We start from the raw sequence: 22986 nt of genomic DNA on the forward strand, positions 1-22986 counted from the left end.
GAGTATGGCACCCTGAGCCTCTGCATTTATTATGTGAATCAAGGAAATTGTTGAGGATTTATGCATTCTGAAAAATCCCATGTTCTCTTATCTGAGGCTTTGAACCATATACTGTGTATGATGCTTGATGTGGTCATGTTTCTGTATGATGTTAGCGGTTTTAGTTAATGTAGTAACATTTTTTCAGATTGTAGATATTCTTTCTTTCCTTCGCCCCTATCACCCAGATATCCTTCGGCCTTATCCGCATGACCGCTGTCGTGATTCCCTTCCTGTACGTGGGAACGCTGATCAGCAAGAACTTTGCGGCTCTACTTGAGGAGCATGACATCTTCGTCCCTGAGGATGATGACGATGACGACTGAACCTAGGTCAGTGATGAGAAGAGAGGTATTGATACAGCTATTGATGTATAAAAGGCTAATAACATTTCTAGTCCCAGGGTGACACATAGGCTACCCTAAAATAAAACATCTCTTTAATATACTATTGTCCCTAACAGTAGTTTAGAGTGCATACGTGCACCATCTTATTTACATAATGGTTTGTACCTAATCCAAACAGTCATGTTGGAACATGTTGACATGGTACCAAGGATTATCTAAAAGAGAATGAAGAGAAATAATACAACTGTGAGAGTTAATGACCATTGACATTGCTTGCATTTTCATTCCTTCCCAGGGTGCTTTGCAATTGTGATGGCATGCCACTATGAGGAAGGAGAGAGAGATGCCCCCTACAGGAGAAGATTGCCCTCATCATGATCCACCTCTCCATCGCCTTTTTTTCTCTCTTTCCTCCCTTTTAGTCCCACTTTCACCTCCTTGCCACGGATTACTACATATTATTTGATATCATTGCGAGGTCACAGCACAGTCAGACTTCACTCTTGCATGTGTCTTATTATTTACTCAATAAAGAGTCTGTGTGTCAAAATAAATAAAAATAACAACACATTTGTTGGGGTATGTTCTTTGGTGTAATTTTGTGGTTGTCCCTGTCATTCTATAAAACATACATTCTTTGGTCTTATAACTCCAACCACAGCCTAGCCTGGAATCCAGATTGATGTGCTCTATTTCACCACGGTTTCACTTTGCTATATGTTGAAACGGAGCATATCAGTTTGGAGAATTCCAGGCTAACCACAGCCAGCCATAAAGAAGAACAAACATTGTGCTATTGTATGGCTTCTTGGCTCTTCACAGCAGGTATCCAACTATCCATCCACCAACTCTATCTCTTCCTGCAGCGCTGCGTTGGCCAGTCTCAGGTGTCTCTTCTCCCCTCGTGCAGTGCTGCGTTAGTCAGTCTGAGGTGCTCCCTGAGGTCCCTGATCTCCAGCTCACTGTGACCCTTCATCCCAATCAGCTCCACGTACACCTCCTTGTAGCGGTCACACAAACTCTGCTTCTCCTAAAGGGGGGGTCATAGACCAACACAGAGGAGACCAGTAGAGTGACATTTCTTATCCATATTCTGTTGTGTGTCTATGTAAACACGTATGGTGGTTGAATGGTTGGTCTGGAGTGGAACAGTAGAAATGGCATGTGCAAGTACCTTAGGACAAGATGAGGGAAATTTGATTGAAGATTAGTATTTGTTTTTATGGTGTGCAATCAGGATTTTGTAAGGGTTGATCATGTGGATACAGAATATACCAGTAGTACCTTAGTTAGAGACTGCACTTCATTCCTTAGACAGCCAATCTCTTTTTGTAGGTACCCGACCTCAATCTCCTTTGCTCGTAGCAGCATCTGGAGGGCAACACAGATACATCAGTTTAGTATTTTTGGTCATTTTAGTGATGCAATACTCATCAATATGAAGATTATTCCACAATTCTTTCACCAGTATCGTGTCAATGAATGAATAGTGCACCGATGTCACTGATGACCAGTACTAGTTGTTCTACATGGTTATTTTTAGGACCCCAGCAGCACGTCATTGAGGCAAGATTTTCAGGATTTTGAATGAATCTGGTCCAGCCAATAGATGGCAGCATCTGGAGGACAACATTACAACATGACCAATCACCAATGGCCGACACAAATCTACACACCAATCAATAGAGCAACTCCGATGTAAGCTTTGCTTCCAATCAGACCTAGTTTCAAATATTAATTCAGGAATTTCCATTACTTTTCAATACAATTTGGTCGATTATTTGGTTTTTACAAATAACCATTCAAATACTCAAATAGAAATACTTGTTTTCGGCTGTGAATTAGAAAATAGTCACACACAGAAGAAGGCATTGAAATAACAAATGGTCAAATACAAAATGTATTTGAATCCGGTTCTGCTTCCAATACAATTAATCAGAATGTCAAACTTTATTCTTACTTCCAATTCCGAAGGACTGCGCTCAAAGTTGCCAGGGGAGACGTTTCCTGACCTCTGACCTGTGATGAAGTGGCGCATGCGGCTGATCTCCTCAGTCAGACGAGCCTGCAGTTCCTGAGACAAACATGAAGAAGAAATAAAAAGACTTATCACTATTGCACTGTGTGACAGTATGGTACATTGCTTAAATTGATAATTAGAAAATTCATTAGAAAATTCATTTGTTGTTAATTAGTCTCATGACAGACTGCTCGCTCTCACTCTTCCTCTCTCTGCTCTCTTTCTTTCTGCTCTTTCTCTCTGCTCTCTCTCCCCTCTCTCTCCTTCTTCTTTCTCTCTCTGCTCTTTCTTTCTCCCTCTCTCCTCTCTCTCTGCTCTCTTTCCCTCTGCTCTCTATCCCTCTCTCTCTCCTTTTGCTCTCTGACCTGGTTCTCTCTGCGGAGCTGTTCCATCTCTCTGTCCTTCCAGCTCAGCTCTGTTTCTCTGTCTCCTCCTCTCTGCTCGGCCCGGTTCAGCTCCAGGCACTTCTGGGAATATCTCTCTGACAGAACGTCCAACTCACTGTGGAGGGCATCAGCCTGGGGCCTGTAGAGAACCAAGAACACATGTTTAACACACATGCATGTGGGCATGCCCACACAGATGCATGAATGCACAACCACACTGATACACAAGCACAGGGTGATTAGTTATCCCATTTGAGAAAACTTTCTCTTCCACATTCTTTTGGTGCCTTTCACTTTGATGTCTGGCTAAAGAGAATGGATCTCACGTCTGTCCTCTGTGCGTAGTATCCATATGGCCACCCCCTTCAGTCATCCTTCTGGCTTTCTCCACCTCCCTCTCCAGCTCCTCCCTGTGAGCCTCCTTCAGGGCCTCAACTGCTATAGAGCACAGAAGTGGCATAACATGACAAGGAAAAGAGAAAACATTGAAGCGAAGAGGGGAAGGACAGGACACAGGAGGGTAGGAAACCTGTTCCACAACAAAAGCTGCTTTGTGACATCATCCCTAGAAAAAGTATAATTATTCACATAACACTCTTCATGATATTACACAGTACTCCCAACAGGTCTCTCCTTCCCACCTTGTGCCGTGGCCTGGCTCTCCTCCTGCAGTAGTCTCTGTCTCTGCAGCTCTCGGACCTCCCTGGCGTGACTCTCCTGGAGCTCCATCAGGGCCCTGCGGTGGGCCGCCTCCATGGCCTCCAGACGCTGGCCGCAGGGGGCCCAGGGACCACACAGACTGACCACCTCCATCCCCATCTCCACACGCTCCTTACGCAGACACTCCACCTGCTGCCTGAGTGATAGCGCCTGAGAGAGAGGGAGAGGAGGGGAGTCAAGGGGGGGATAGAGAGGTGAGGAAGATAGGGGAGAGATAGAAAGAAAGAAGGAGCGGGAAGAGGAAAGGGAAGATGGTTGAGAGAGAGAGAGATGGAGAGAGAAAATAGTTGGAAAGAGGGGAGAAGAAAATGGAAGTGTGAGACATTGAGAGAGAAAGAGAGAGAGAAGGACATGTGAGAAGGGTGAGGAAAGATTCCCTAAATTATTCATTATGTATATTGAAAACATCCTTTCTGTTTCTATAATACCTTTACAAGACAGTTCTAAACGTTATGATTATTAAATGTTAAACACTCAAATGAACAAATAACTGTTTTACATCTAGGATTTTGAGTGGAAAATAATTCTCACACTACCTCCCTCTGTAGGGCCGTTGCACTGGTCGTCTGAATCGTCTGATTAGGAATCATCTGATTGGTCTGGTTAGTCTGTGCACCAATCAGAGACAGCGCGCTCATCTCCCTGAATGTTAGACTCTCGAACTCCACCCACTTATTGTTGACGTCCACGTCCATGGTGTGAGTGACAGGTACAGGTACGCCGGCTTTCTTCAGATCCAGAGAGTCCCATCTGCTGCCCATCTCTCTGAAGGGGATCCCCCCCTCAAACCATCTGTTCCTCTCCTCAAATCGCTTGGCTTGCTCTCTGTCCCAGCCCTCTCCTGCCTCTCTCTGACTGTCTGATGACATGTTGGGGGAGGTGTCATCTAGATCCGGGGCCAAAGAGTCCATTTGACAAAGGTTGGAGGTGGAGTTAGTGGTTTGAGGGTCGGAGTCTTCACAGGTGAGCACAGAGGGAGGCTGGCGAGACGAAACAGGCTGAGAGTTTTCTCTTTCACTGTCTGACCGTCTGTGATATAATAATGGGGACCGTAGGAAAAGTGTTTCAGATATAGTTACATAGTCACATTTTTTACTCTGGTATATTATTACATTTGTCTAATTGTCTTCTTGCTGCCTCCAATTCCATTCATTATGTCGTAAAGTAATTATGTGCATTTCTGTTGTGATCTTAGGCCACACCAGTCTAAGTGCAGGACTTTGTCTGCGTCTGAAATGGTACCCTATTCTATTCCCTGTGATGTGCATGAATTAGTTTGGACCAGGACTAATAGGAGCTTTGATCCAAAGTAGTGCAGTAAATAGGGAATGGGGTGCCACTTCAGACACAGTGCCATTTCAGACACACTGCCATTTCAGACACACTGCCATTTCTGACACACTGCTATTTCAGACACACTGCCATTTCTGACACACTGCTATTTCAGACACACTGCCATTTCAGACACACTGCCATTTCAGACACACTGCCATTTCAGACACACTGCCATTTCAGACACACTGCCATTTCAGACACAGTCAATAGAAAGACTCACGGTGTGATGTCTGAAGAGTGTCTGGGTTGGATAGTCCGTCTCAGCACATTAACCCACTTCCTCCTGATCCTGGAGGTCGAGGCTGACAGAGTGAACACTGCCTTCTTTGTCTGGTTGAGATCAAGAGATAAAGAACAGAGAAAAGCCACGTCTGAGGGGTTACAAACAGGAAGGAACTAAAGCATATTGACACCAAGACTGCATCCGAAATGACACCCTACATGATATATAGTGCACTACTATATGGGCCCTGGTCAAAAGTAGTGCATTATTTATGGAGGGACTAGGATGACATTTCAGATGCAGGGACTGTAGTAGCAGTATTAGTAGCAGTAGTAGTAGTAGTAGCAGTAGTAGTAGCAGTAGTAGTAGCAGTAGCAGTAGTAGCAACAGTAGTAGTAGTAGTAGTAGTAGTAGTAGTAGTAGTAGTAGCAGTAGTAGTAGTAGTAGTAGCAGTAGTAGTAGTAGCAGTAGTAGTAGTAGCAACAGTAGTTGTAGTAGTAGTAGCAGTAGTAGTAGTAGTAGTAGTAGCAGTAGCAGTAGTAGTAGTAGTAGTAGTAGTAGTAGTAGTAGTAGTAGTAGTAGTAGTAGTAGTAGTAGTAGTAGCAGTAGTAGTAGTAGTAGCAGTAGTAGTAGCAGTAGCAGTAGTAGTAGTAGTGGCAGTGGTAGTAGTAGTAGCAGTAGTAGCAGCAGTAGCAGTAGTAGCAACAGTAGTAGTAGTAGTAGTAGTAGTAGTAGTAGTAGTAGTAGTAGTAGTAGCAGTAGTAGTAGTAGCAGTAGTAGTAGTAGCAACAGTAGTTGTAGTAGTAGTAGCAGTAGTAGTAGTAGTAGTAGTAGCAGTAGCAGTAGTAGTAGTAGTAGTGGCAGCAGTAGTAGTAGTAGCAGTAGAAGTAGTAGTAGCAGTAGTAGTAGTAGTAGTAGTAGTAGTAGCAGTAGTAGTAGTAGTAGTAGTAGTAGCAACAGTAGTAGTAGTAGTAGCAGTAGTAGTAGTAGTAGCAGTAGTAGTAGTAGTAGTAGTAGTAGTAGTAGTAGTAGTAGCAGTAGCAGTAGTAGTAGTAGCAGTAGTAGTAGTAGTAGTAGCAGTAGTAGTAGCAGCAGCAGTAGTAGCAGCAGTAGTAGTAGTAGTAGTAGTAGTAGTAGTAGTAGTAGTAGTAGCAGTAGTAGTAGTAGTAGTAGCAGTAGTAGTAGTAGCAGTAGCAACAGTAGTAGTAGTAGTAGCAGTAGTAGTAGTAGTAGTAGTAGCAGTAGCAGTAGTAGTAGTAGTAGTAGTAGTAGTAGTAGTAGTAGTAGTAGTAGTAGTAGTAGTAGGCAGTAGTAGTAGTAGCAGTAGAAGTAGTAGTAGTAGTAGTAGTAGTAGTAGTAGTAGTAGTAGTAGTAGTAGCAACAGTAGTAGTAGTAGTAGCAGTAGTAGTAGTAGTAGCAGTAGTAGTAGTAGTAGCAACAGTAGTAGTAGCAGTAGTAGTAGTAGTAACAGTAGTAGTAGTAGCAGTAGTAGTAGTAGTAGCAGTACAAGTAGTAGTAGTAGCAGCAGTAGTTGCCTGTAGTAGTATTAGTGGTAGTAATAGTAGTAGTAGTAGTAATAGTAGTAGTAGTAGTAGTAGTAGTAGTAGTAGTAGTAGCAGTAGCAGCAGTAGTAGTAGTAGTAGTAGTAGTAGTAGTAGTATTAGTGGTAATAGTAGTCGTAGTAGTAGTAGTACAGATATCGGATCTTCATTTGATCACTCTTTTGTTGCTGAGGATTTTCCTGCACATCAGGAAACGTAAACTTGTAATGTATTCAAGGTTTCAAAAGGCTTCTAAAGTTTGTAATGTCCACTTTAAAATGTCAGACTTGTATCAATCCCTACAAAAAATGTCAAATAATTATAATCCACACAATAATTCACATTTCCTTTTGCTGCAGGACTATTGTCCTGCTGTAGAAAACTGGCTCAAGTTAGGATACGGCATCTGTAGTAGTAGCAGTAGTAGTAGTAGTAGTAGTAGTAGTAGTAGTAGTAGTAGCAGCAGCAATAGTAGTAGTAGTAGTAGTATTAGTAGCAGTAGTAGCAGAAATAGTAGTAGTAGTAGTAGTAGTAGTAGTAGTAGTAGTAGTAGTAGTAGTAGTAGTAGTAGTATTGGTAGTAGATGTTCAATGAGAGAAAAACCAGGAAGAACACACATGTATCTGGAATCCATAGTTCTTCTCCACGTCAAAGTCTTGGACGTTCATACAGGTCGTCAGGTCTATCTCTCCATCCAGGTCATCTGACTACAACAGACATGGAGGAACTGGCGTGATACAGACTCAGAAATACTTCTATGGGTATATAATTGGGGAACTGATATTGCAGATATAGGAAATGATGTCACCTCCTCAGCCTCAGAGTCCATGTAGAAACTCAGTGCAGCGTCCCTCATCACAAACCAGTGTCTCCTCCACTGTTAGAAACACAAGCCGAACAGACTCAGTCAAACCAGTGACACTTAAAAATATTCAAAACACTGCTATTGTTTTGAATGATGCTTTCCTCTATTTGTTCCAGTTTGTTCTAACACATGATCACATGTGTCATTTGCAGTGTTACCTCCCCATATTCATCCAGTTTTGACATCCAGCCCTTTAGGTCAGACTGTGTTTGAGTACTTTCAGGTAGAACTCTCTGCCGTGGTTTAGAAGATCTGAGGCCCTTTCTAGTTTGATTGTCTGACCTCTGTAACAAAGGGATTATATGAATAATGGTTATATGATGGTACTTACAGTATGAGTGACTTGATGGCAGACCTGTTTTTACAGTACTCGAAGGTATCAAGCGTATCACCTGTGGCTGAAGATCAGTTGTGGACTGGGTTCGGGACAGTCGTCCATCCTCTGAGTCGCAATATTTCTCCTTCTCTTTCTCCCTCCTGTCTCTCCCCCTCTCTCTGCCTCTCCCTCTCTCATCAGACTCAACCCTCGTACTGCAGCTATCAGATTCCTCTACATACCTACAATAGAAGAAAAGTTAGAGAAATAGAGACCAAGAGAGAGACAATGAGAGAAAATCCTGACCCAATATAGTGTACGTCCAGTAGGCCTTTACAATATGCTGTACATCCAGTAGGCCTTTACAATACGCTGTACATCCAGTAGGCCTTTACAATACGCTGTACATCCAGTAGGCCCTTACAATATGCTGCACATCCAGTAGGCCATTACGATACGCTGTACATCCAGTAGGCCTTTACAATACGCTGTACATCCAGTAGGCCCTTACAATACGCTGTACATCCAGTAGGCCCTTACAATATACTGTACATCCAGTAGGCCAATATGCTGTACATCCAGTACAATACGCTGTACATCCAGTAGGCCCTTACAATATACTGTACATCCAGTAGGCCCTTACAATATGCTGCACATCCAGTAGGCCCTTACAATACGCTGTACATCCAGTAGGCCCTTACAATACGCTGTACATCCAGTAGGCCTTACAATACGCTGTACATCCAGTAGGCCCTTACAATATGCTGTACATCCAGTAGGCCCTTACAATACGCTGTACATCCAGTAGGCCTTTACAATACGCTGTACATCCAGTAGGCCCTTACAATATGCTGTACATCCAGTAGGCCCTTACAATACGCTGTACATCCAGTAGGCCTTTATAATACACTGTACATGCAGTAGGCCCTTACAATATGCTGTACATGCAGTAGGCCATTACGATACGCTGTACATGCAGTAGGCCCTTACAATATGCTGTACATGTAGTAGGCCCTTACAATATGCTGTACATGCAGTAGGCCCTTACAATAGGCTGTGTATGTAGTAGGCCCTTACAATATACTGTACATCCAGTAGGCCCTTACAATATGCTGTACATGCAGTAGGCCCTTACAATATGCTGTACATTCAGTAGGTCCTTACAATAGGCTGTGTATGTAGTAGGCCCTTACAATATGCTGTACATGCAGTAGGCCCTTACAATATGCTGTACCTGCAGTAGGTCCTTACAATATGCTGTACCTGCAGTAGGTCCTTACAATATGCTGTACCTGCAGTAGATCCTTACAATATGCATAGAAATGTATCATGCTTCCTCTGCCCTCCCTCCTCCCTCTCTCTCTACAATGTCCCTCCTGTCGCCTCTCTAGTCTCCCCACTCACCTGGGTGTCCTGTGCCTCTGGTCTCTACGTGGGCTGGGGCTCTGGGTCCTCCTCCTCGGGGCCAGTAGCACCTCCGCCCCCTCTCCCTCTGACCCCAGGTCCAGTCTGGGGATGTCGGCCAGAATGACGTAGTCCTCTATGGTCATCCCCTGGGAGTCCACTGAGGCGGTTCTCTTGGGCTCCTCTTGGGTCAACAGGTACTCCAGGCCCCGTCTAACATTACTCTTGCTCCTGTCACTGATTGGCCTGTCATTCATTTCCATGGTCGCAGGGCAGGGTTTCAACGAATTGGCAAGCAGCTGGGAGTCGATGCCTAGTCGTGGTGGGGAGGAGCTACAAGAGAGGGCAGGGCTTAGAAGGGAGTGGGAGGAGCCACGCCAGGAGCCTGGAGGGAGGCTGGGGTTGGTTTTAGGGGGGTGCATCTCTGTCCGTTCCTCTCTAGCAACCATCTCTGGTCTCCTTGAGTAGCTCTGTGCTGTGTCAGGTCTGGTGTCGCTATGCTTGGTTTCTGTTTGGGGTGAATGGCTGTGTGTACCATAGCCACTTATAGGGGGAGAGCATTCCCAACTATCACGACTGCGAGTGGTTGGAGAAGGGTTTTTATCTGTTCTGGGCCGGGGGCTTCGAGACCCTTCGTAGGAGTTTGGTTGCAAGGCTGGAGAGTCACGTCGAGAGATGGAGTCAAGATTTTTGTACAGTTTTTCAGAGTCCAAACTGTGACTGTTTGAGTTGTGGGAGGGACGTCTTGACTCCCTTGACTCTCTTGGCTCTCTTGATCCTCTTGGCTCTCTTGGCTCTCTTGAGTCTCTTGACTCTCTTGGCTCTCTTGATCCTCTTGACTCTCTTGGCTCTCTTGACTCTCTTGACTCTCTTGACTCTCTTGACTCCCTTGACTCTCTTGACTCCCTTGACTCTCTTGGCTCTCTTGATCCTCTTGGCTCTCTTGGCTCTCTTGAGTCTCTTGACTCTCTTGGCTCTCTTGACTCTCTTGACTCTCGTGACTCTCTTGACTCTCTTGACTCTCTTGACTCTCTTGGCTCTGTTGGCTCTGTTGGCTCTCTTGACTCTCTTGGCTCTCTTGGCTCTCTTGATCCTCTTGATCCTCTTGACTCTCTTGGCTCTCTTGACTCTCTTGATTCTCTTGACTCTCTTGAATCTTGATCACGCTCATTGGCGTAATGCTCTGTTTTACCATTTCGTACGTGGGAGGAGTCAGTGTGTTTGTAGGAGGCCGTGTTTCGAGACAGGGAGGGGTGGCGAGACACGACAGAACCTCGTCTGTGAGAGGGACTGGACCGTCCTGACGGATGGCGAGACAAGGAGCGAGATGAGTGAGACGGAGCGTGAGAAGGAGCGTGACTTTTGGAGTGGGAGCTTCTACGTTGGGAGGATGCAGATCGTGATTCAGCAAGTTTATACCGGTTTGGGCATGGGGAGCGAGGGCTAGGAGACTGATCTTGAGAATCAGTGCCACCACGTCTGAAGTTGGAATGACAGGTGTATCTCTGCGGAGACTCACTCCTCCAGGTCTCCTGCTGGAACGTTTCATCGCTTCTCCTCTGGGAGGGAATTCCGAGATTCACGTTCCGGTAGGGGATGGCGGCTTTGGGTTCTGGGCTGTGGTTGTTGGGGAGCGGATGGCCCCTCTCATAGTACCGGTAAGGCCGTTTGGATACACCCTCCACCTGAGCCTGGGGACCACCATCAAATAAGGCTTTCCTGTCCGGAGAGAAGTAGCCGCTTTCTCCTCTTGATCCTATAAGTGAAGAGTAGGGACATGGCATGATAGATCATCCATTTGATTGAGCCCCACTTAAATGGAAAGCAAAGACACATTTAAATGTTTAACTGAAAAATTACAATAACATTTTGAAGTACAATTGAATTGAATGAAAATTGTATCAGCAGTCCCAGAAAAAATGTCTGTCTGTAATACTGTGAGCTGGTCTGACCTGAGGGTCGCCTGAACCTCTCCCGACCTCTCTTCTCCTCCATCAGTGAGCTGTGTGGTGGTCTGTGGGGAGAGGGGTCCACCCGGGTCATCTCTGGCCCCGTCACACAGCACCCTGCTGGGGTGCTAGAGCCACTCCTCCCTGGGTCTGGCAGGAAGTCCCACGGGTCCTCCTGACTGCTGGGTGGAGATATAGAGGGAGGGCATGAGGGACATTGGTAGGGGTACACACACTATGAGTGTGGCACAATGTACTGTAGAGCTAGTTTAAGAGAAATCACTACCTGATTGTAGAATTTCATTCAAATATAATGTTATCTAACTGTTCATTACATTTTTATAAATCACTTTAAGTATACCTTAATGTAGTGTTACTAAAGTCAACTGCCAATGACACTCACACTCACCTGTGTACCGTGTCAGAGTCACAGATATTGAGTTCCCAGTCAGGACTCGGAGTGTGAGTTAGGCTCTCCTGATAGGTCCAGATGCTCCTTGTGACATCACTGTAGCTGGTCACCTCCGACAGGAAGTCATGGTTGTCCTGATTCGTGAAACGGGACACATTTCGTCCAATCGTTAATAATTCAGAGAATGTCAAACTGGTCAATGGCTTTGTCAATTCAGCAAACCATCTGAGATGTGTAAAAGTCACTTTTAAGGCTTGGTACACAAAGTATGTCATTCTGTTGTGTTTTCAGAAAGTTGCATAGTAACGTGAAAGTACAGTTGGAGACAAATCAAACAAATTCAAACATGCTGCAGTGTACAGGTACCTCTATGGCACGACAGTCATGACCTAGTGTGACCAATGACATTACAATGCTTAAAGATGAATTAAACGAATGAGTTGAAACCACTCTCAAGGTCAATTCAACAAGCATGTGAGAAAGCACCAACAAGTAAAGTAAACAAACTTCGGACAAAATGGCAGCCTGTGGAATAAATGAAAAGAAGTTAACTTTCCGTATAACTCAAAATGCTAACTTCTTACTACACCTGCTTGCAGAGCTCCCTTGGACGTCCCTTTACAAATCTGCTGTTAAGACAGGCTGCAAGTGGCAATAACAACTTCTCTCCTCCCTCTCTCCCCCCCCTCTCTCCTCCCCCATCTACCTATCCTCTCTTCACCTTGTCCACCTGAGCTAATACATTAGGCCGGCAAGGACGACGGTAACACAAGCTCTCCCTGGCCTTGCTCATCATTATTTCATTGGTCTGCTGCTCTTCCACAACCAGAATCCACCCATCCTCCTCTCAACCCTTTCTTGATCCCTCTTTCACTTCTTGCCCTCCCTACAACACACAAAAGCCTTTCTTCACTTTTGACTTTTGATATACTTGTTGTGTTGTGAGCAGGCGTGGATTTCTATCTAGAATATTCTGTTATTTTGAAATTAAAGGATTATTCAAATGAAAATAAATATTAGTAGAAGTTTATTTCTGGTCCAGGTTCATCCATAGAGCTGGTGCTTGTGTGCACGTGTTGTTTGAGCATATTAGATTACTCCAATGACAGTGAAGATTAGTAGAAGTTTATTTCTGGTACAGGTTCAGTTGAGTGGGCTGGTGTTGTGTGTGTGTGTGTGTGTGTGTGTGCCTGCTTGTGTGGTTGCTTGTATGTGTGTGTGTGTGTGTGTGTGTGTTGTGTGTGTGCCTGCTTGTGTGGTTGCTTGTATGTGTGTGTGTGTGTGTGTGTGTGTGTGTGTGTGTGTGTGTGTGTGTGTGTGTGTGTGCCTGCTTGTGTGGTTGCTTGTATGTGTGTGTGTGTGTGTGTGTGTGTGTGTGTGTGTGTGTGTGTGTGTGTGTGTGTGTGTGTGTGTGTGTGTGTGTGTGTGTGTGTGTGTGCATGCTTGTGTGGTTGCTTGTATGTGTGTGTGTGTGTGTGTGTGTGTGTGTGTGCCTGCTTGTGTGGTTGCTTGTATGTGTGTGTGTGTGTGTGTGTGTGTGTGTGTGTGCCTGCTTGTGTGGTTGCTTGTGTGTGTGTGTGTGTGTGTGCCTGCTTGTGTGGTTGCTTGTGTGTGGGTGTGTGTGTGCTTGTATGTGTTGTGTGGGTGCTTGTGTGCAATGTGTTATGTGAGCGGATTAGATTACTATCTTTCCCTCAAGGGATGCAAATGAGCTTTTCATTAATTAATGATAGAATAATAATATAATCAAACGCCAACCTGTGTGTTCGTTAGTCCTCATCACACCTACAGTGTAGCTTATATTAGAATTACCCCGCTTGGTGGCTTTATTTGTGTTTATTGCATCATTATGTTGTTTAATATGCACCTTTGTTTCGTTCAGAAATGGTTACTCCTCGTACTGCCACTTGGGAAGATAAAATGAACGTTTTTGGAAGTGTTTCAAACGTATACCACAATTTACTGTACAGCAAAGGTAATAATCCAGACCTTTTCCAAACCCAACAACCCTTAACAGTCATTAGCCGTCCATCGTCCATTTCCCTCAACACTAGCCCCTCCTGCCTGGCTCACCTGTGAGGTACTGTTCAGGTGCATGTGTCCCGGGCGCAGGCACGAACCACAGCGGGAGGGGTCAAAGGTGTTGGGTTGGAACTGGTGGCAGTAAAAGTCGTCAGCACAGAGGGGCATGATGGATCCTCAGATCAGGTGAACACTCCTATTTTACTCTGATGGTACGGCCCAGTGCAATAATGCACTATTACAAAATCCACCTACACAAAGGTGGTACATCCTGATTAGAGGTGGGATAACCAATCAAACCATATAATGTATAGACAGCACATAGTAATGCAGTATGTCAAGAGCAACACTATACAGACGTAGAAACTTAATTTGAGCCAGTTTACTACAGCAGGAAAATAATCCTGCAGCAACAGGAAATGTGAATTATTACGTGGATTATAATTAATGGACAGTTTTGTAGTGGTTGATACATTTTTCCTTTGGGCAAATCTAGTCTGAAATGTCAAAGTGGAAATTACTAACTAATCAAATGAAGATTTTACATCTTTAGAATTGCATTCTGAAGCAGAATATGGACCACATCGGTCATTTGCACGCATTGACCTGTAGCGGTCGTTACACTGTAATGTAATTCAATAAAATGCTTCAGGTAGTAGGTAACTTCATCTCATGGTTGTGGCCAAACAACATCCTCTGGGTCCCTTGAGGTGAAGCAACAATTACTTAAGACGGCGACTGAGTGAAACAAAAACCACTGCGGATGGTAGGCTATACCTTTACAGCGCTGTACAAAACTAGTTTGACACACAATACTATAACCATAACACAGTAACCTACAGCCATTTAGTTCATAAATAAACACAAAGACTCAAAAGCCCAATCTGTCTTTGCCAGGCTGGTATTATGATATTAAAAACACTTCAAATGTATTTATAGAATTTTTAAATACCTTATTTAGTATTTAACTCCAAGTTCATTTTTAACTGCAAAGTAACCAGCACAGGTCATACACTTCATACTCTCAGAACTCATCCAAGTCTGGGTGAAACTGGCGTGGGTATAACTGCCATTGTGGCTCTGTCTTTTGTCATGTTAAACATCAACGGACTCTCATTGGAGCCAACATGGCCCACTGGCCCCCAAAGGTGTGTATCAGATGTCATCAGCTTTAGAGAGGGAAATATGCAACTGTCTCCACTGGATAGATGTCATGTGGTGGGCCTGTTTTACAGATGGCTGCTCTGAGGGTTACAGGACAAGCGCGAGCGGTCACCTGTAAAACTCTGTTTACTAGAACAGGCACCGCATGACAGACATAGACTGGACCATAGAGTGGCCATCTTCTGGGGAACAAGAAATACATGTTGAATCTTGAGTTGGCATTCAACTTGATTCCAATACAAGGTTAACCGATGAAAAACGAACCCGTTTAAATTGAATAGTGACAAAATAAACGTGGTATGAAATAAGTCGAAACCATCGGATTTATATTTTTTGAAATGCCAGGTGGGTCCTTAATGTTGCAGGGCAGGTCGGCTAGTAGAGTATCTATGTCAATACCTACCTGAGGAAATGAAAATGAGTATTTACAGCATCTAGCCTCACATATGTAACCTGTCTAGGGGCCCTTTGTGTGTGTATAGAATATAATATCAGCTGTGCTATGCTGAAAACAGCTGTTTCCATAGATATACAGTCAATTGTATCTCTCGTCCACTGGGGGACAGCAGTGCCCAGAGAAGCCAGCAGAGGTGGCCAGAAGTGTCGTCAGGATCGTACTGGGAGGCCAGGAAGCACACACAGGCACACATACGCATACAGGAGAACACATACACACACACATCGACAAAGACAGACTATTCCCACAGTCTCTTAGTGGATCATGTACTCTCACTTGTCATTCACGCTGCATGCTCAGCGTAGACTGTAGACTATAAAGGCTGTGTATTTATAGATGTACTGTATGTTTAAATAGGTGAAGTGAACACTGACTGCTCTGGATTCTGTAACAGGGCCAATTTATCACTGTGTGGAATAGTCTAAATTCAAGCTCAAATTAGCTGTACCAAAAGTTGCGTGTGATTAATTGCACTCTCAGAAATTGTAGTTTTGAGAAGTTTACCTGTAATACTACTCTCAGAGAGTATTAACCCCAAAAAATCTTTCAAATGAAATGTCACCCTCAGGATATTAATAACAGCATGTTTGGCAAGAAAATGTTGCAGGGAGTTATTTCTGCCCAAATCCTTTTTCCGCTGAGCGTCCTAGTTGCATAGATACACTCTGTTGCTCAGGCGACAGTTGCCATGGTGAGAGGAGATTTAGTAACCATGGAAATATGATCGCCAAAGAAAAGTTCAGCATCCCACCAACTTGAAGTTGGCATGACTGACTTCTACAAATGTAGATAGATTGTATTTTCATGAATGTATCTTAGAGTGATTAAACATTCTTAAATATGCATATCTTTGGTAGTAGAATGACTCGTGCAGGTCACACGCAAGGGTGAAATAGAACCAGATCATCAAAAGACAATATTGTAAGTACCGTATAAAAGCATTCAGAGAAAATGTCATTCTCCGAAATGACATTTCAAGCAATACAACGGTCCATCTTTAAATTAGTTGAGTATCTGGAGCATCAGCATTTGTGGGTTTGATTACAGGCTCAAAACGGCCAGAAACAAAGACCTTTCTTCTGAAACTCGTCAGTCTATTCTTGTTCTGAGAAATGAAGGTTATTCCATGAGAGAAATTGACAAGAAACTGAAGATCTCGTACCTGCAAAACACCAGTCTCAACGTCAGTGAAGAGGCGATTCAGGGATGCTGGGCTTCTAGGTAGAGTTGCAAAGGAAAAAAACACATCTCCGATATTACCAATAAAAATAAAATATTAAGATGGGCAAAAGAACACAGACACTGGACAGAGGAACTCAGCCTAGAAGGCCAGCATCACAGAGTCGCCTCTTCACTGTTGACGTTGAGACTGGTGTTTTGTGGGTACTATTTAATGAAGCTGCCAGTTAAGGACTTGTGAGGCATCTGTTTCTCAAACTAGACACTCGAATGTACTTGTCCTCTTGCTCAGTTGTGCACCGGGGCCTCCCACTCCTCTTTCTATTCTGGTTAGGGCCAGTTTGCACTGTTCTGTGAAGGGAGTAGTACACAGCATTGTACGAGATCTTCATTTTTTTCTTGGCAATTTCTTGTATGGAATTGCCTTCATTTCTCAGAACAAGAATAGACTTACGAGTTTCAGAAGAAAGGTCTTTGTTTCTGGCCATTTTGAGCCTGTAATCAAACCCACAAATGCTGACGCTCCAGATACTCAACTAGTCTAAAGAAGGACAGTTTTATTTCTTCTTTAATCAGGACAACAGTTTTCAGCTGTGCTAACATAATTGCAAAAGGGTTTTCTAATGATCAATTAGCCTTTTAAAAGGATAAACTTGGATTAGCTAACACAACGTGCCACTTGGAATACAGGAGTGATGGTTGCTGATAATGGGCCTCTGTACACCTATGTAGATATTCCATAAAGAATATGCCGTTTCCAGCTACAATAGTCATTTACAACATGAACAATGTCTACACTGTATGTCTGATCAATTTGATGTTATTTTCATGGACAAAAAATGTGCTTTTCTTTCAAAAACAAGGACATTTCTAAGTGTCCCCAAACTTTTGAACGGTAGTGTTTGTGTGAGTCTCACCTTTCCATCTTAGTGTGTAGCCCAAACTGTTCGGACGCTACAGGCAGAAGTTGGCAGATACCAACGTCAGATGAGTCCCGTGATGCGGTCATGGAGTAAAACGGAGAACACCATCCTGTTCGTAAGAGTCTCATCTTTCCATAGAATGGTCATATTCGTTCAGACACTACAGAAGTTTTCATGTGTAGACCGATCTCCAGGATGTCTCATGGTCTGACAAACACCGCTGTAGCTCGGTCACCTTCCACCGCAGACGCTGAAAACCGCCATTGGTGGGTTGCTGTGGATTGAGACGCAGCGTAAGCAACAACAAAAAAACAGACATCTCTATCTTAAACAGACAGATTTTGATGGGGATTTGTATTATTATGCTAATTATATTTCCTCGTGGCGCTGATATTGAGTCTAGCTTTAAAGGGATGGACCAGTACCAATTCAGTGCAATACAAACTTTTTATTGGCTACTGAGCGAACTGAGAACATTTGAAACATACTTATCTTTTATGGCACTGCATTGCCCAACTAATGGCCTAGACTAGCTGACCAATCACAGAGGACCAGTGATTTGCCTTTATTAAACTCAAGTGGAACCCACACGCCTCAATGCCTTGGTTTCTTGAAGCACTGGAGAAATCTGAGAGACAGCTCTTTTGCAGGTCACCAAATGTCCCTTCGCATTGCTCTGAACTTAGTGAGATAGATTTGGACTAACATCCCCGCTGAGGTTACATCATGAGTACCCGCTGTGCCCAGTATTACTATATATATATGAACTATATATATATATATATAACTGCTATCCACCACCCAAGTGCCTCATTCCCCCTCATTTTCACACAGAGATCTGTACCCATTTTGCAGTTTGTTCTATATTCGAAGGGAGTTCATTTAGCATGCCTGATCTTCTTATGCGTGCAGCATCACTTGCCTTCAATTCCTAATCTGTCTTTCTTCCTCATTTGAAATCAATATAGACTTAATTATGTAATTATTACCCAACTATATGCCTGTAATGTATTCCCCTTTGTGGAGGAATACTGGCCATTCTGTCCCTCTCTTTTCTTCAGCCTCCTTTCTTAAAAACATATTGACCTGGATCTGCTGGCTGTGAGGAATGAGGCGGCCTCCTGTTTCTAAGTAAATTGGCTCTCACCGTGTACGGGAGGGAGTCATCGGGACTGGAGCAGAGTCGAAGGAAAACACAAAATAGCGTGTGTCAGTTCAGACACTACATTTACATTTAATAATGAAACTAATACCGTTTTTTAAGGATATTGTTTATTATTTTGGCCGCAGGTCAAATTTTTATTCATGTTACTGACCTAAAAATCTCCCAAAAGCAGGTCCAGGTGAAAATAGAGAAATAGATGGAGGTGAAGGAGAGAAAGGTGGAGAAAGAGAGAGAGAGAGAGAGAGAGAGAGAGAGAGAGAGAGAGATGCAGGAGCAGTGGTTTGATGCCTTGAGCAAGGTGTGCTTATGAAAAAGAGTTAATATCTTATGTGATATCTTACTCCAGTCAGCCTCATTCAGACAGATTATGGTTATTAATACATAGACACAGAGATGGTCATTTCATTTCTGTCAGTGGGGCAGGTGTAATGGAAGCAGTCTCCGATCTTCCCTTCTCTTTGTTTCAGTCAGAATATCATAGAGTAGAGTAGAATAGAGTAGAGTAGAATACAGAGTTGGGTAGAGTATGGTAGAGTAGAGTAGAATACAGAGTTGGGTAGGGTATGGTAGAGTAGTGTAGAATACAGAGTTGGGTAGGGTATGGTAGAGTAGAGTAGAATACAGAGTTGGGTAGGGTATGGTAGAGTAGAATACAGAGTTGGGTAGGGTATGGTAGAGTAGAGTAGAATACAGAGTTGGGTAGGGTATGGTAGAGTAGTGCAGAATACAGAGTTGGGTAGGGTAGAGTAGAGTAGAATACAGAGTTGGGTAGGGTAGGGTAGAGTAGAGTAGAATACAGAGTTGGGTAGGGTATGGTAGAGTAGAGTAGAATACAGAGTTGGGTAGGGTATGGTAGAGTAGTGTAGAATACAGAGTTGGGTAGGGTGCGGTAGAGTAGTGCAGAATACAGAGTTGGGTAGGGTATGGTAGAGTAGTGCAGAATACAGAGTTGGGTAGGGTATGGTAGAGTAGAGTAGAATACAGAGTTGGGTAGGGTATGGTAGAGTAGAGTAGAATACAGAGTTGGGTAGGGTATGGTAGAGTAGAGTAGAATACAGAGTTGGGTAGGGTATGGTAGAGTAGAGTAGAATACAGAGTTGGGTAGGGTATAGTAGAGTAGAATACAGAGTTGGGTAGGGTATGGTAGAGTAGTGCAGAATACAGAGTTGGGTAGGGTATGGTAGAGTAGTGCAGAATACAGTGTTTTGGGTAGGGTATGGTAGGGTAGAGTACAGAGTAGAATACAGAGTTGGGGGTAGGGTATGGTAGAGTAGAGTAGAATACAGAGTTGGGTAGGGTAGAGTAGAGTAGAATACAGAGTTGGGTAGGGTAGAGTAGAGTAGAATACAAAGTTGGGTAGGGTAGAGTAGAGTAGAATACAGAGTTGGGTAGGGTAGAGTAGAGTAGAATACAGAGTTGGGTAGGGTATGGTAGAGTAGAGTAGAATACAGAGTTGGGTATGGTAGAGTAGAGTAGAATACAGAGTTGGGTAGGGTATGGTAGATTAGAGTAGAATACAGAGTTGGGTAGGGTATGGTAGAGTAGTGCAGAATACAGAGTTGGGTAGGGTATGGTTGAGTAGAGTAGAATACAGAGTTGGGTAGGGTAGAGTAGAGTAGAATACAGAGTTGGGTAGGGTATGGTAGAGTAGAGTAGAATACAGTTGGGTTGGGTAGGGTATGGTAGAGTAGAGTAGAATACAGAGTTGGGTAGGGTATGGTAGAGTAGAAGAATACAGAGTTGGGTAGGGTATGGTAGAGTAGTGCAGAATACAGAGTTGGGTAGGGTATGGTAGGGTAGAGTAGAGTAGAATACAGAGTTGGGTAGGGTAGGGTAGTAGTAGTAGAATACAGAGTTGGGTAGGGTATGGTAGGTAGAGTAGAATACAGAGTTGGGTAGGGTAGCAGAGTAGAATACAGAGTTGGGTAGGGTATGGTAGAGTAGAGTAGAATACAGAGTTGGGTAGGGTATGGTAGAGTAGAGTAGAATACAGAGTTGGGTAGGGTATGGTAGAGTAGAGTAGAATACAGAGTTGGGTATGGTAGAGTAGAGTAGAATACAGAGTTGGGTAGGGTATGGTAGAGTAGAGTAGAATACAGAGTTGGGTAGGGTATGGTAGAGTAGAGTAGAATACAGAGTTGGGTAGGGGGTAGAATACAGAGTTGGGTAGGGTATGGTAGAGTAGAATACAGAGTTGGGTAGGGTATGGTAGAGTAGAGTAGAATACAGAGTTGGGTATGGTAGAGTAGAGTAGAATACAGAGTTGGGTAGGGTATGGTAGAGTAGAGTAGAATACAGAGTTGGGTAGGGTATGGTAGAATAGAGTAGAATACAGAGTTGGGTAGGGTATGGTAGAGTAGTGCAGAATACAGAGTTGGGTAGGGTATGGTAGAGTAGAGTAGAATACAGAGTTGGGTAGGGTATGGTAGAGTAGAGTAGAATACAGAGTTGGGTAGGGTAGAGTAGAGTAGAATACAGAGTGGGTAGGGTAGGGTAGAGTAGAGTAGAATACAAGTTGGGTAGGGTAGGTTAGAGTAGAATACAGAGTTTGGGTAGGGTAGAGTAGAGTAGAATACAGAGTTGGGTAGGGTATGGTAGAGTAGAGTAGAATACAGAGTTGGGTATGGTAGAGTAGAGTAGAATACAGAGTTGGGTAGGGTATGGTAGAGTAGAGTAGAATACAGAGTTGGGTAGGGTATGGTAGTATGGTAGAGCAGAATACAGAGTTGGGTAGGGTATGGTAGAGTAGAGTAGAATACAGAGTTGGGTAGGGTAGAGTAGAGTAGAATACAGAGTTGGGTAGGGTATGGTAGAGTAGAGTAGAATACAGAGTTGGGTAGGGTATGGTAGAGTAGAGTAGAATACAGAGTTGGGTAGGGTATGGTAGAGTAGAATACAGAGTTGGGTAGGGTATGGTAGAGTAGTGCAGAATACAGAGTTGGGTAGGGTATGGTAGGGTAGAGTAGAGTAGAATACAGAGTTGGGTATGGTAGAGTAGAGTAGAATACAGAGTTGGGTAGGGTATGGTAGAGTAGAGTAGAATACAGAGTTGGGTATGGTAGAGTAGAGTAGAATACAGAGTTGGGTAGGGTATGGTAGAGTAGAGTAGAATACAGAGAGTTGGGTAGGGTACAGATGGTAGGGATGGTAGAGTAGAATACAGAGTTGGGTAGGGTATGGTAGGGTAGAGTAGAGTAGAATACAGAGTTGGGTAGGGTATGGTAGAGTAGAGTAGAATACAGAGTTGGGTATGGTAGAGTAGAGTAGAATACAGAGTTGGGTAGGGTATGGTAGAGTAGAGTAGAATACAGAGTTGGGTAGGGTATGGTAGAATAGAGTAGAATACAGAGTTGGGTAGGGTATGGTAGAGTAGTGCAGAATACAGAGTTGGGTAGGGTATGGTAGAGTAGAGCAGAATACAGAGTTGGGTAGGGGGTAGATGGTAGAGTAGTAGAGTAGAATACAGAGTTGGGTAGGGTATGGTAGAGTAGAGTAGAATACAGAGTTGGGTAGGGTAGAGTAGAGTAGAATACAGAGTTGGGTAGGGTATGGTAGAGTAGAGTAGAATACAGAGTTGGGTAGGGTATGGTAGAGTAGTGCAGAATACAGAGTTGGGTAGGGTATGGTAGAGTAGAGCAGAATACAGAGTTGGGTAGGGTATGGTAGAGTAGAGTAGAATACAGAGTTGGGTAGGGTATGGTAGAGTAGAGTAGAATACAGAGTTGGGTAGGGTATGGTAGAGTAGAGTAGAATACAGAGTTGGGTAGGGTATGGTAGAGTAGAGGAGAATACAGAGTTGGGTAGGGTATGGTAGAGTAGAGTAGAATACAGAGTTGGGTAGGGTATGGTAGAGAGAATACAGAGTTGGGTAGAATACAGAGTTGGGTAGGGTATGGTAGAGTAGAGTAGAATACAGAGTTGGGGGTATGGTAGAGTAGAGTAGAATACAGAGTTGGGTAGGGTATGGTAGAGTAGAGTAGAATACAGAGTTGGGTAGGGTGGTAGAGTAGAGTAGAATACAGAGTTGGGTAGGGTATGGTAGAGTAGAGTAGAATACAGAGTTGGGTAGGGTAGAGTAGAGTAGAATACAGAGTTGGGTAGGGTATGGTAGAGTAGAGCAGAATACAGAGTTGGGTAGGGTATGGTAGAGTAGTGCAGAATACAGAGTTGGGTAGGGTATGGTAGAGTAGAGTAGAATACAGAGTTGGGTAGGGTATGGAGTAGAGTAGAATACAGAGTTGGGTAGGGTAGAGTAGAGTAGAATACAGAGTTGGGTAGGGTATGGTAGAGTAGAGTAGAATACAGAGTTGGGTAGGGTATGGTAGAGTAGAATACAGAGTTGGGTAGGGTATGGTAGAGTAGTGCAGAATACAGAGTTGGGTAGGGTATGGTAGGGTAGTAGAGTAGAATACAGAGTTGGGTAGGGTATGGTAGAGTAGTGCAGAATACAGAGTTGGGTAGGGTATGGTAGAGTAGAGTAGAATACAGAGTTGGGTATGGGTAGTAGAATACAGAGTAG

At 43.8% G+C, this 22986-nt stretch overlaps 2 protein-coding genes across 3 annotated transcripts; both read right to left on the reverse strand.

Moving 5' to 3' along the window:
- Positions 1 to 252: 252 nt before the first annotated feature.
- Positions 253 to 10005, reverse strand: LOC112230219 (TRIO and F-actin-binding protein). Of its 2 annotated transcripts, none has more exons than XM_042310754.1 (13): positions 9197 to 10005; positions 7869 to 8034; positions 7635 to 7760; positions 7420 to 7488; positions 7229 to 7318; positions 5068 to 5177; positions 4049 to 4541; positions 3434 to 3662; positions 3119 to 3227; positions 2772 to 2931; positions 2347 to 2460; positions 1671 to 1757; positions 253 to 1416 (listed from the first exon to the last, which is right to left on the reverse strand). In XM_042310754.1, exons 1-13 carry the CDS (start codon positions 9643 to 9645, stop codon positions 1270 to 1272), a joined length of 2349 nt encoding a protein of 782 aa, XP_042166688.1. In that variant the 5' UTR covers positions 9646 to 10005; the 3' UTR covers positions 253 to 1269. The 2 variants fall into 2 exon arrangements, with proteins under 2 accessions (XP_042166688.1, XP_024252177.2); XM_024396409.2 differs by having other exon boundaries at positions 3119 to 3230.
- Positions 9899 to 13747, reverse strand: LOC112230094 (uncharacterized protein C2orf16-like). The gene is made up of 5 exons (XM_042310660.1): positions 13631 to 13747; positions 11555 to 11691; positions 11149 to 11327; positions 10280 to 10952; positions 9899 to 10235 (listed from the first exon to the last, which is right to left on the reverse strand). The coding sequence occupies exons 1-5, from the start codon at positions 13745 to 13747 to the stop codon at positions 9899 to 9901; spliced, it is 1443 nt and encodes a 480-aa protein (XP_042166594.1).
- Between the last annotated feature and the right edge of the window lie 9239 nt (positions 13748 to 22986).

Source organism: Oncorhynchus tshawytscha, linkage group LG32, assembly GCF_018296145.1.
Source record: "Oncorhynchus tshawytscha isolate Ot180627B linkage group LG32, Otsh_v2.0, whole genome shotgun sequence".
Classification (NCBI taxonomy): domain Eukaryota; kingdom Metazoa; phylum Chordata; class Actinopteri; order Salmoniformes; family Salmonidae; genus Oncorhynchus; species Oncorhynchus tshawytscha.

Coding starts and splice junctions, on each gene's coding strand:
- LOC112230219 (XM_024396409.2), bottom strand. CDS start 9,645: ATGGTTGCTAGAGAGGAACGGACAGAGATGCACCCCCCTAAAACCAAC. Junction 3,663..4,048: donor CAACGGCCCTACAGAGGGAG/GTAGTGTGAGAA, acceptor CCTCTCTCTCAG/GCGCTATCACTCAGGCAGCA. Junction 2,461..2,771: donor AGCTCCGCAGAGAGAACCAG/GTCAGAGAGCAA, acceptor TGTTTGTCTCAG/GAACTGCAGGCTCGTCTGAC.
- LOC112230094 (XM_042310660.1), bottom strand. CDS start 13,747: ATGCCCCTCTGTGCTGACGACTTTTACTGCCACCAGTTCCAACCCAAC. Junction 11,328..11,554: donor GACTCTGACACGGTACACAG/GTGAGTGTGAGT, acceptor ATCTCCACCCAG/CAGTCAGGAGGACCCGTGGG. Junction 10,236..10,279: donor GGATCAAGAGGATCAAGAGA/GCCAAGAGAGCC, acceptor CAGAGCCAACAG/AGCCAAGAGAGTCAAGAGAG.